The 12,893-nt window shown below is 37.4% G+C and overlaps 1 protein-coding gene across 2 annotated transcripts in view; it reads right to left on the bottom strand.

The window, feature by feature from the left end:
- Nucleotides 1-2,136: 2,136 nt before the first annotated feature.
- The window catches only part of NECAB1 (N-terminal EF-hand calcium binding protein 1), a 66,392-nt gene continuing 55,635 nt past the window's right edge, over nt 2,137-12,893 (bottom strand). For both annotated transcript variants that reach the window (XM_040588758.1, XM_040588759.1), the window contains 5 exons: nt 10,352-10,405; nt 8,699-8,811; nt 6,552-6,629; nt 5,456-5,547; nt 2,137-2,510 (listed from right to left, as the gene is read on the bottom strand). In XM_040588758.1, coding sequence (XP_040444692.1) covers nt 2,482-2,510; nt 5,456-5,547; nt 6,552-6,629; nt 8,699-8,811; nt 10,352-10,405 — 366 coding nt within the window. In that variant the 3' untranslated portion in view covers nt 2,137-2,481. The remainder of the gene's footprint in view (nt 2,511-5,455; nt 5,548-6,551; nt 6,630-8,698; nt 8,812-10,351; nt 10,406-12,893) is intronic.

Here is a 12,893-nt window from a genome sequence, read left to right as displayed (position 1 = left end):
CTAATAGTTATTTTGTATGAATATAATTACCTTCAGAACCTGTATTCAGACTTACAATAACATCATTTGGGCACTGAAGGCAATTTTTAAACCTCTGTCACAAATGATAATGAAGCTAAATGATAATGTGTTGAATGGTAATTGCAATATTGCAGAAAACTTTCAAGTTGCATTTGATAGACACTAGATTTCTTTCCCTGAACTATGCAAATAAACTTGTTTGAAACCAGGTTTTTTTATGTTTAGCAGCAGTTAGTCAATTAAAACAAGCTTGCAAGTATGTTCTATTTGTATGTTGTTTACAAGTAATGGTACAAAGAACTGAAATATTTTTTTTATTCGTTTGATTGGTTTTTAATCACTGGAAGTTCTTCAGAGTGAGTTCTGCAGATCTTTTCCCCTGGTGTGTTGAAGGCAATTTCTGTGTGTAGCTCTTAAAACTCTTTAGTGAAACTTCTCAAACTTGTTCTTGTGTATGATTCATCAAAGTGTTTAAGTATACAAAGGAGAACAACTGTTAGAAGGACATAGGACCTACTAAAATGTTCTTTTCCCCCTTCTAGCACCTAGTTGACATGAAGTTCTAAAGCAGGTTATTTTAAGAGTAATTTTAATATTTTTTTCTAGTGAAAAGGACAAATGTTATAAACCTCAGTGTAGTGTCTCAGCTTCACTTAAGGATTTACCCTGCAGCAGTGTCACATGTCACTATATTTCCTTTGTTGGTAGATCAGTAGTGACAAAAGAGAACATGCCGTACACTAGACTGACATCTTGGCATAGGAGGAAAGCCAGCCAGATCTTCAGGAGTTTGAGTAGCTTTACTCAGCTAAAGACAAGAAATCTTTAAACTTTCACTGATACATCATTTGTGAACATAATACTGCTGTTCGGGTGCTTTTTTAAGAATGAACGGATCTGTAGTTGGATTATGTCAATATGGGAAAGCTTGGACTTCAGTATTAAAAACATTCACGTTTGCCAAGTTACTGTAAGAATATTTAAAGATGAAACTTGCCTTTAACGTAGGCACCTAAATTTAGGTGCGTAAGTTATCGCTTTCTGACATTGACATTTGTGTAGAGAATTTAGGCTCCATTGACTTCATTGACAAGGGGTTTGATTCACTTGCCTAAGGGCAGGCATCTGGCGTCACCTGAGACATGTAGGATATCTGAAGCAACTGCATGGGGCTGGCATAAATGTCAAGGTAACTCATGTCCTTCTCAGCTGGGAGCTGGAGACCAGTTGGGATACCCTAGAGCATCTCACATGTGCTAGATGCTTTTGTTTAGGCAACTAATTTGCTTCAGAACTCCATTGATTCAGTAGGAGCTAAGATGTCTTGTTTACATGCAGGTACCTAAATCTGATGCTTTCTTAATCTTGAGCTGAATCCTGCGCATGGTTTCTGGAATACGGAACCTTACTGCAATGAAGATTGCTCGTTTGTTATCTAAAGTCCCCACTTTTAATCACATGTTATGTTTTGGTTGAGTTGAAATAAAAATAGATAAGAAGATATTTTATGAAATATGACTGTTAAGTTACTTTTGGGTACTGTTTGTCCCTGTGGACTGCTAGATGAGCGGAGAGACAGGTCATTAAGCATGTAGAGCTTGTCAGCCTGTTGTGGAGGTGTGAGGTTACAAGCCTTTCATTCTTGGGCTGGAGGACACACCTGCTGCTCATGCAGTGGACAACAGCAAGACTTGTTAGGTATGAAGTATTTCTGCTTCTAGGTTTATAGCTCTTTACACTTTAACAGAAGTTTCTCTAATGAGTTTTTAGTGAGCTACTAACGATCCAATGAAGACATTTTCTGAGCGGTCAGGACATAGGGTTCAAAGCAGACTGGCAGTGAAGTGTTAAGTCTGTGGATCTACATTGGCTTGACGGAGAGGCAGATGTGTTTCCTCCTGTGACGGTAGGGGCTAGAAGAGAAAAAGGTACTGCCTGGTTTTGTTATGGGCAGAAAACAGCCTGTATGAGTGAGATTCTCTATTAACACAAAAAGTTGTCCCTATTATTTATTTTCCTAATTAATGACTTACAGCTTCTCCAAAGTATAAGATGTATGAAAATGTGTGTTGATGTTCATAACCAATTCTTCTGTAAAAGGAGAAAACATCAGCATTAAGTAACAATTGTTTATTAATGTAAGACTAAAACTTTTCACAAATACTTAAGTCATACCAGTCAAGTCGTGGTTTTCTGTGACAGTTCGGACTGAATATACACAATAAACAGTTTAGCATAGTTGTCTGTTTTTCAGCTTTTAGAATGCATCTTTTCACTGAACTAGTCATGAGAAGGTAATAAATATGCAATTTCCCATATTTTAAAATGGAAAAGATCACATCCATAATAACAAACAATACCACATCATAAATTCATAACCTAGCATACCTGTACACTGCTATATGAATGGTACCATAATGAAAACCAACGCAACATTAACGCTACTTGGAACCATAGCTTCTAGTTGTTTTTGAGGACCCACCATGATGCTGAAAGAGAGGAGAATTTATTCATTAACATAAACAGTATTTCTTTTTCCACCTTTTGTAAAAATAAAACACTAAATTTTTAATCCAAATTAAAATAGCTATTTTATATATAGAAAAAATATAAAGAAACATGAATTTATATATGCAGCTAATACTACTTTTATTTGAAAGCAGCATACTTTCAAGGACAAAACCTCTCCAGGCAGGGGAAGAATAACTAAAGTATTAGGAGAGCTGAGTATAACTGGTGGGGGGATGGCTTTAGCACAAGATTTTATAGCTCCTTTTGATGACATCCAAAGAAGCATTAACATGTCATAGGTGCAGTTGCATAGAATTAAGCGCCCAGATCCCAGAGAGCAAATCACATAAATTCTTACTCCTGTTCTGCTGCATCTGTCAGCATTTAACCTGAGCACTGTCCCCTGGGTGGTTGTGCTGCCTTTAGTGACTTACATTCCTTGTAATATTATTCAAACCTGGTGTTCTTTTTACACAGTTCCAGGAATTAAGAGCATTTTGACCCAAAAATAAGGTAATTGATGGACTTGTAAAATGTCATTCCTGTAAAAGAAAATCTGTAATCGCCAGGTTATACAAAGGGCTGGAGTGATACACATTTGTACTTATGCACAGTTCCTACCTACAAGGTTTATAGAGAGAAACCCAAAAGAAGGAAAGGAATCGTGACTTATCTGAGATACCAAGTCCCCTTAGCAGAGTGGTGTTCTAGGCTCACTAGGTTTCGCATTACACAGTTTGGGGATTAAATTCGTTAACACAACTTGTTTCTGTGAATGTGTCCATAAATCCTTCAATTTATGGTATTTTTATGAAAAATGTTATCTTTTAAGAAGAATGTTGAGAATATACTGAAGAATCTTACCTGAATTTGGGCTATGAAAGCCTAGTAGTCTCTGACTCATCAGTGGATTAATGAATTTTGGCAAAAAAAATTTCCAATTTAACGGTTTATTTAATGGATTATAGTGTAAGTGTTCAACAGTTTTCCCCATGCTTTTGGTTTTTTCATCAAAAGGTTCTCTAGTGCCCTTAAGTCCAGATCTTATATAAACATTAGGTATTCATTAAAGAGTAACAGTGATTGATGCCACCCTGGTAGATTGGCCTGAAGCAACTTGGTCGGTTAAGAGGTGTGCAAGTGATTGTAATAGGTTGTGGTTCCTGTTAACTGATGGTAAATGTATTTACTTCAGGATAATATTGGATCTAACAGTCTTGAAAACTCCTGTCTTCCTGAGTCATTCCTGGACACATAATAAGTGTGTCCTTCTCAGTTTTAATTAATTGGCAGAGTAAGGACTCATGGGTTGTAATCTTTGATTGAATCAGATTCAGATTACAATTTAGAATTAAGTTCTTGTGTTACCCAGATGTGTAAAAAAGTGTGAATGTGTCTGAGCTAGGGTAGATTTGTTTTTAAGACAGAGCCTATCTATGTGCTAGTTGCAGGCAGCTTGTTTTTGTTTGGTTGGTTTTTTTCCTGATTTTACAGTGGCGTCTAAAACTTCATAAAGTATACTGGTAGGATTGCAGCCATGATTTTTTTTTTTTCAAGAAAATTTTCTGTCTTTCAAATACCAGTATGATTTGTATAGGTCAGACATGGGAAGTACTTCCCTTGAAACAAAAGTGCAAATCTCTGCACAGATTTCTAAATTGTAGATAATCTATAATATTGCAAAAATAACTGTGAATGCATTATTTCCCATTGCCCCACCACACCACCTCCCTGCAAGGAGAGCACAGTGAGAAATGTCTGCCACGATGGAGTGCTGCAGACTGAAACCCTTGTTAGCAAGCAGAGCTGATGCTTTAACAAGTGTTTTGAATCCAATTTCAGACACTTGTATATTTAGGCATTTTAAAGTTATGATTATATTTTATGTTATGTTAATTGTACATTAGCTGTGAGTAAATCACCCCGGAATGCTCCTGGGGCATACACAGTCTAGCTTTTGGACACAAGCTGGGGAAAAGGCTGCATTGTTTCCTACAGCCAAGTTTATCTTAAATCCAGAAATTTCCCAATAAGAGGCAAGATTTGAGCAGATTCTTGGTTCATTAAGTGCAGTCTCCTGGTACTGCAGGAAACCCTGGCATGTAATTGTGTGTCCAAATCAGGCTCAAGAGGTCTGAAAATGTCTTGGCTGTTTTCTTTTAAATAGAAACCCCAGGTACGGGACTATGTAGGGTTTTTTACTACTAGGTGGGGTTTAATCGTTCTAAATTTAGTCTGTACTCAGACATAGGGGAAACCCGGGTTTCATTGCAATAGATCTGTGTTCCCCAAGACAAAAAATTTGCCATCCTGCTGCAGATATGGGACTGATGCTTGCTTTGCTTCATCCTGCACTGTCTCTTTCAACTATCATTTCTAGGAGAAAGATGTTGCATGCTCATTTGTTTGTATTAGAAATAATAATTTGGAATCTTTAAGACCTTGCTTTTTCAAAGTAGGTTGTTTTTTTGTTTTTTGTTTTTTTTTAACATAGCAGGAAGTATGTACAATAAATTGGTTAGTAAATATAAATTATTAATAATTACGGCTCCCTTTGGTCAATGTAAGTATGATTAAGTTGAAGCCTTCATCAGAAAGCAGGTTTTTTGCCTGAAAATCTTAAATGGGGTCTATTTTTACTAATCACAAGTAGTATTGTTTATTCTAGATATTTTATTAAATAGTATATGCTAGCATAACTTTACACCATATAAAATAAAGTATTGTGAGTCTTATTCTTGCTGATGCATTTTACATTTCTGTGCTTGAAATAAAACCACTTGGAGTTCCTTTCTCCTCCATACTTTACCAAAGAAGATCTGACTAAGGGTGATATTATGCAGTGGTCTTGCATGTGGAACACACTAATATAGCAGAACTCTTCACATGGACAAACAAAATAATGTGAAAAATAGATATTTACCAGGGACTAGCATTGTTGTGATGAGCTCTGGGGTTTCCAAGAAGTCCACGTTACTTCTTTGGAATGTCTTGCTGTAACTCATTTGGAGGTGGCTAAATAATTGTGAAAAATAAGAATATATCAAGTTTTTTAAAGGGCCTATTTTTTTTCCCATGAGCATTAGAATTTTTAAAATTAATGCTGTAACAAAGATTTTGTGCTTCAAAAATCAGGTGATGATAGTGGGGGAGGGGACCAGATAATCTGTGAAGTGCTTGCATGTTATATTAAACACAGGTTTTCTTCTGTATAGTTAACTGTTACTCTGATGCTCATTTCTTGGTTGTGACCCAGTATAGTGTTGATGTCTGTTACTTCTGTCAGTCTTTGCGAAAGTAACCTTTCAACTGGGGTTTTGTTCAAAAGGAAAGCAACTAAGCTTCAAGGGACTTAATCTTCCTTCAGAATGGTTTCTGTCTTTTTTTGTCTACAGATTTGGGATCATAGGGTTGGTTTGTTTTTTTAACAGTAAATGTAGTTAAGGAAAATCTTTTTGTCTCTGCTCAAGTTTTTTAGTCGTATGCCTGCTGCAGGCTAGAATTCAGCTAGTAGGACTTAATCATTATAACTTCTATTTTGGGCCCAAAAGAGAGATTCTCGAAATCTGTCAGATGGATTTTTGTGATGTGGATTTGGGAAGCTTTGGGAGAGCTACCCATGACTGCTTGCATGCTTAAGCGTGTTGCTCGATGGCACACCTCCTGTCTCACTTGTTGGCTTCTTTTGTTTCTTTCATTATTAAAGTGATATTTCATTATTAAACTGATGAACTAATACCCGTCTGATGCCATACCTTTATCTATCCACTTTCAGACTTACTCTATTCTGTTCAAATTAGCTTTGTCTTTCTGACGTTTTTATTTATATGTTTCAGTATATTTTAGGCTATAGCAATTGAAGTATTGCTCTGAAGTATTAATTGTGATATATTTAGTAAGAGATTGGTTAGCAGTATTTAAAGTGTTTTGTATTCAGTCTTTCTACTACTGCTTTCTAACCTTCAAAACTTTCTGTATTACAAAGAGAACCCCAAACAAACCAGAACCGCAAAACTTACCTATTCCAGGCATTGCTGTTCTCCCAGAACTCATAAATAATGAAGCGGGAATCACTTGGAAGCTTCTGTATGGAAACACTAAGAATTGTAGGATAGAACTAATTTAATAGAAGACGACAATGTTATTGGACATACACATCTTATTCCAAAGTGCTTATGAGTAGGACCAAATGCAGTGATTTTTGAAAAAGAACCAAACTAAAACCAAAAACAACCCAAGTAATAAATTTAACAAACATGTGATCACATACTGCAAATTATCTGAAGCTGTTTAAAACAACCTCTTGTATATTTTAATTTTTTTTTTTTTAATTTAAATTACTACACTTATGATGGACTCATTTATGAAACTTCCCGTATTTCTCCAATGCTATAGTTTATCTAAATAAATGCTAATCAGTAATACAGAAAATTAATCAAACAACTGTGATTCAGGGAAAATCAGCTAATACAGCATACTGCGCATAGAGAACAGTTCAAGTAAGTTTACAGAGTAACTTGCACTGTTTCAGTGTAGAATTACACTGAGAATTCATCCTTTTTTATTAGAGATCAATCAAAGTGGCAGTTTAGGTGCTTTGAAAGCAAATATATAATGGACTGTAAAGCCAGATAGGCTGATGTGTGCAGGCCCACTTTTAAAATAATACTTTCGGGTACGATTTACTTGTTCTTATGATATTCAGGTAATGATTTATCATGGGTGAAAAGAGACCCACAGAATATCTACTGATCTTCTACACGGAGTCATCCTGCTTATTATCCTAAGCATAAAAGCTTTACAGCATGTAGGGTTCTTATGCATGTAGGTACTTAAATTGGTGTTTAGATGTACATATAGCACAAAAGGTATATATAGGTCTCTCTCAAGTGCCCAAGTGTGAGACTGCTGATCTTACTACTGATGTGCTCGCAAACTGGTCTCAGATTATATTTCACACTCGAATAAGCAGTAAGTTATATTATTTATTGGTGATGTATGTGAAAGTACATTGTAAAATTGCAGCAATATCAAGAACTGTTGGAAAAAACATCGATGTCATAAACAGCTACAGTAAAAACCAACCGGTAGGTGGCATTACAGACTTACCAAAGCCCTGTAAACTTGGGACGAGTAACTTTTCCCCATCATTTGTTAAACTCCATTCTGGTGTCATGTAAGCTCTCCCCCCTGACAAGTTGGCAGCCACTACAGTGTTCTGCCGGATGTTCCGTTTTGGAAGGGGGCTGGGGGAATTATTTTTGTTTTTTTCCAGCTCTTGGCCCACAAGAAGATTTTATTTTCCTCATCAGTCTGCCTCTACAAGTGAACCGCTGCAAAAAGGTCACTTTCATCGTCCAGCTTAACTTACTTTTTCTGGTCGGTGTGAACTGATACCATCCTAAGTGTGATGATCTCAGAGCAGCAAGGCAAATAAATTAGGGATGCGATAGGCAGCCTTTGAATGTATAGGAAGTTCCTTGATTGTGTAGCCACTATAAAAATATCTATTTCATAGTGGTCTGTAGTGTGTGTGGTGGTAGCTGTCTCCAATAGGTTAAATTAAGAAATTCAGTACAGTGGTGAGTCACTAGACTTTATTCTTAATTCCATTCTAATATTTAATTCTAAAAGGAGCAAAGGAGAAATAGAACATTTCATTGAAAATTTCCCATTTTATTATGAAAGAAAATTTTGAAATTACAACCTAAAGGGAAGATTCTGAAAGTAGAGAAGTAGCAAACAAGTTGGTAAGTTTCTCACTTGCCAGGTGAGCACAAATGAAAGATGGCAAATAAGTTTTCCCTAGGAGCTTCTGGAAACTGTGAACTGATGACCTGCAGAGCTGAGAAGCCTTGAAGGATTGTTTAGCATCTTTGGGATAGCCTGTATTGTCATTTTGTGATACTACTTAGAAGGCTGCATGGATACTTTGACATCTCTTTCTGGTTTTCAAAGAATCAGAGAATGGTTTGGGTTGTGAGGGACCTTGAAGACCATCTAGTTCCAACCCCCAAAGCTCTGTCTTGCGCACATGCATAACCAGCCAGGAAAAAAGATATTACACGTTCTCCCTTCATAAATAATTCAGCTCCACTGAACAGTTGTTCAAGAAATCTGACCATGTTCCTTCCTTTCAGCCCAATGACAGTTACATTGTACTTACTGCAAGCAGCCACCCTGAGTAGAAGCAGATTCCACGTACTGCTTCAGAGCAAGCTGGAATTCCTCAATTTCTTCTTCTATCACAGACATTTGACGTTGAACAATCATTATGTGCTGATACAAAAACATGACCGTTACTACCGCATTATTCTCTGAATTCCTTGTACTTTAAACTCAGAAAAGTCTATCATAAAAAAATAAGAAACACAGTCATCAAAGAAAACCCACAGAAGTTCCTCTGAAGTTTGCAGTCCCTGGTTTAGTGCTCTGGAGTGGAGAAGTGGAAGTGCTCAAGTGTGGCTTTTATGTTAGGCAGGCTGAGGCACAGAATGAAACACCCAAAGTGAGTGCCCACCCTAGGGTGAGAAAGTGAGAGTTGTCTGAAGCCTGTGTGACAGAGTCTTTTCAGAAGAGTGTGGTCAGATGTTCATCTTTGAAATGTTCAATAATAAAGTCAGTGTGTTTCCTTGGACGGATCTGTATGCAAGCAGGTATGAGGTCTGAGGTAAGATTGCACTGGATGCTCCATTACTTTTATTGAGGTGCTCTCATAGCTTTGACTTTTCAAAGCTCCGACTTAACACCTGAATGAGATGCCTAAGGTAGCCCATGTTAAATGTTGAACAGAGAGGGGTATTTTTCCTCCACCTTTCTGCAAAAAATGAACAATCTTTATAAGCAGGACTATGGAAACACTCAGAAGTACAGAAGATGTATTATCATCAATTATTATGATTAAAATTTAGCTATTTTAAGTAATTTACATATTGATTCATCTATTGAAGCTTGTCAGTTTACTAATGCAATATTTAAAGTAACACCATGTGCTTCTTTATTAATACTTAATCTCTTATACAGGTTTTTGACTTGTTTCTGCCTTGATTATTGATGCTGTTATCTCATGGATTATCCCTCTTGTCATAAGCAGCCTGTCTAGCAATATTGTATAAACTTATCGAAAACAAGAAGAAATCTAATTCAACTCCTGTGATGAAATAAGGAATTTGATGGATCATCTGTTTTGTTTATTTTTTCATGTTTATTTGATTTGCATTTTTGCTAGGTGCAAAGCCCCAAATTTAGGAGTGCTGTGGTATTTGAAAAACATAGCTTGATCTTGGGACATAAACTTACTTAACAATTTATTTCTGGTTATGATTTTGGTTTTGTAAGTTGTAATGTTGATGATTGCTTAGTACTAGATGCTCTCCCATCTTTCCTGATCAGGTTTCCAGTAGCAGTTTGGGAGGAACGCAGGCAGGCAGGAAGGCTGTACAACTGATTTAAAGCATACATGTAGCGTTAGATGATCAGGAGCAGAGAAGCTACCACTCCATAAACACTTCTGCCAAATTTGGTAAATCTTATGAATGACACCTTTTCCTCCTTATGTGAGTTGAGGTTTTGGCTCATTGTATCCTTAGAAAACAATGCAAAAATTAATATAAAAGTTTTGCCCACACATTCTAAGTTTTATTTTGTTGCCTCTTGCACAATGTATGCTGCTAACTAAAATGGATTCTTATCACTGGAAAAAGTGAGGATGGTGCTTTTTTAACTCATTTTTTTAACAAAAGAGGCCACGTGAGATTGCTGTCTTAATACTTGGCATTCAGAATCAAATGTCAAAATCATTATCTTGAAAAGCACTTACAGATTTTGCATTTTCTTCCAAAACTTCCTCTTCGAATGGCTCAAGCTTTAGGTCCTTTGAGGCAGTTGAAAAGAAAATAGAAATATAAGAGGCAATACTACAGCTCTTACCTCTTAAAAGAACTATTCCTATAGCTAGATTCCATTTTATCTCCAGAAGTTGTGATTAAATCCCTTCTTTATTAGCTATGTCAAACACAAGCATTGTTTGCAAAATCTTGTATGCTTCAGTGGGTTAAACCCAACCCAGGCTGTTAGATAAAGTTTGATTTAGAATGCTGAGCAGCATTTTCATTTCTAACACATCTGCTTTTTCAGAAGTGTATATTGGACTTAATTGAGAAAAGACAGATACTTTCTCAAATTGTCACATGGACTATGGACATAAGCAAGAATGGTAATTTGAAATGAACTGTCAGCTACTATTCTGCAATCATAAAACGATGCAGAAGAAACTTCTCTACAGGGGGCGTCGTGTGAGTGGGTATGGTTGCAAGAGTTTTCTAGCATTGCAAAAGATGTGCATCATGCTCTGAGTCAGGTTTCTCAGCTGTTGCACTTTCTTCTGAGGACAGGCTGGGCAGCAGCAAACAGATGCATCTGTGAGCAGCAGTATGCTTGTTTGGCATGCAGACTGGATGCGCACTTCGTGAATCAGTGATTCATGCAAGTGCCATCTAGTAATGCACAAGAAATTATCCTTTACATGCTAGGCACATGCAGTACCTTCTAACCCACTGCCATATGGACATTCTGAAAAATGTCCATATATTCTGAAAAATACCCATGTGCCTGAAAAAAGGCAGACTGATTCGCAATAAGCAGCTGGAGCAAAATGCACCCTTTGTTAGTGGTGCTTCACTTCTTACTGCATGCAATTCTTGTGTAACAAAGATAAAAAATTTTCTTCCGCTTCCAGCTGGGTGAGGATTGATTAACCTCAGGTAGCAGCACAAATACTGTACTTGCTGAAAAGCCAACACAGAGGTGTGCAGGTAGAATTCAAATGAAGGAGGGGACCTCCACCAGCGGCAAGGGGCACATAAAGGCAGGAGGGAAGCAGCAGTCACACAGTAATGACTGTGTCGCTGTACCTCTCCTGCTGAATGTGCATAGAAAGGCATGAATGTGTGTGTGGAGGGAAAAATGCCCAGCTTTAATAGCTCATTGGTCAGTGCAGGCACTGCAGATAAAAACCCTGAGGGAAAACGTGTGTTCCTGCGATTCTTCTATACTTTCAGTGTAATTTTTTTCTAGGGAAATGAATGGAAAAAAAGAGGAAAGGAATGACTCATGTTGTACTGCAAACTTTCTCTTAAGGTAGCAAGAAAAAAATTCTATTTTCCCCAGTATATATAAATTTAGAACTTGAGAGGGAAAAAAAAGGATGACTTGGGAGACTGATTTATGGCTAAATTCACCTTTGACAGAAGTTGGCAGACAAGTTAGACAACACTAAATCAACCCTTCACCGGGTAGTTTTCCAGTAGGAACCACTGGTGGATAACTTGTTGGCCCCCTCCAGAAGTTAAAAATAATCTACAGTAGTTCTTCAGCAATGTTATGTTATTAGACAGGGCATGACTACACAGAAGTCGTAAATCTACACAGCCAGCCTGCTATGACCTTGGAGCATGTGACCACTAGCACATAGTTCTTATCAGTGCAGAAAGAGTCTTGTGCATTGGCTGACTCAATGTTGAGCATGAGTGAAGTCCCCCAGTGTGGAGAACAGAGGTCCTGCCATCCTGCCAGACAGTTATTGTGAAGCCTGGAAATAACAACTGATGCAGCTCAGAGCTGGGGCTTTAAAATGCCTCTGCAGTCCTGCCTCACTGCAGCTGAGAGTGGTAGCTTCTGAACTTGCCTTTTGGCATGACTGCTTGATCCTTTCTATTCTGTTTCAGGGCAAAGTCAAAAAGGAGTTTTAGTAGCTGCCGAAAGACGGCTGATATTTAACAGCTCTTACAGTTAGGCCTGGCCATGAGATAACAAAGTTACGCAGATGCAAAGATAGGCCAAGGTGGATATAGGCTGTCTACTGGCAAAACTAGGTTTATCTAATTGCTATGTTTTATTAATCAAGTTTTACATCAATAAGGAGATAATTACAGGTCTGTGTCCTGCCACTGTTTCCCTTTGGCACAGCTCTTTTTCACACTGAGGTTCTCCATCTCTCTGTAGCAGATTTGATCATTTTATAAATCCCTGCTGTAAGTTTTATTTACTACAAAATGGTTGGCTACTCTCTGTAACGTTTGTGTTGCATTATTGCTGCATGCCAGGTTCCTTCTTTCAGTAACGTTCTTTTAAATATCGTTTCCTTGAACTCCTTTTGGCATCAGTCCATGTCAGGAGGCAACTGTGGCAGGGCAGAGAGCTGCTGTTTCCAGAGCAGAGCTGGGAATAAAGCTGGACCAAAGAGGACAGTTACATTTCTTGATGGACTTTGACATTTCAAAATCCTATTTATATCTATTTGGAAAAAATCAAGTTGCTACTAAAATGTCATTAATGTGGCAACTGCTGTTTAATTGCTTTTC

Source organism: Falco naumanni, chromosome 3 (assembly GCF_017639655.2).
Source record: "Falco naumanni isolate bFalNau1 chromosome 3, bFalNau1.pat, whole genome shotgun sequence".
In the NCBI taxonomy this organism is placed as follows: Eukaryota; Metazoa; Chordata; class Aves; order Falconiformes; family Falconidae; genus Falco; species Falco naumanni.
This window is presented reverse-complemented; position numbering and strand designations above follow the sequence as displayed.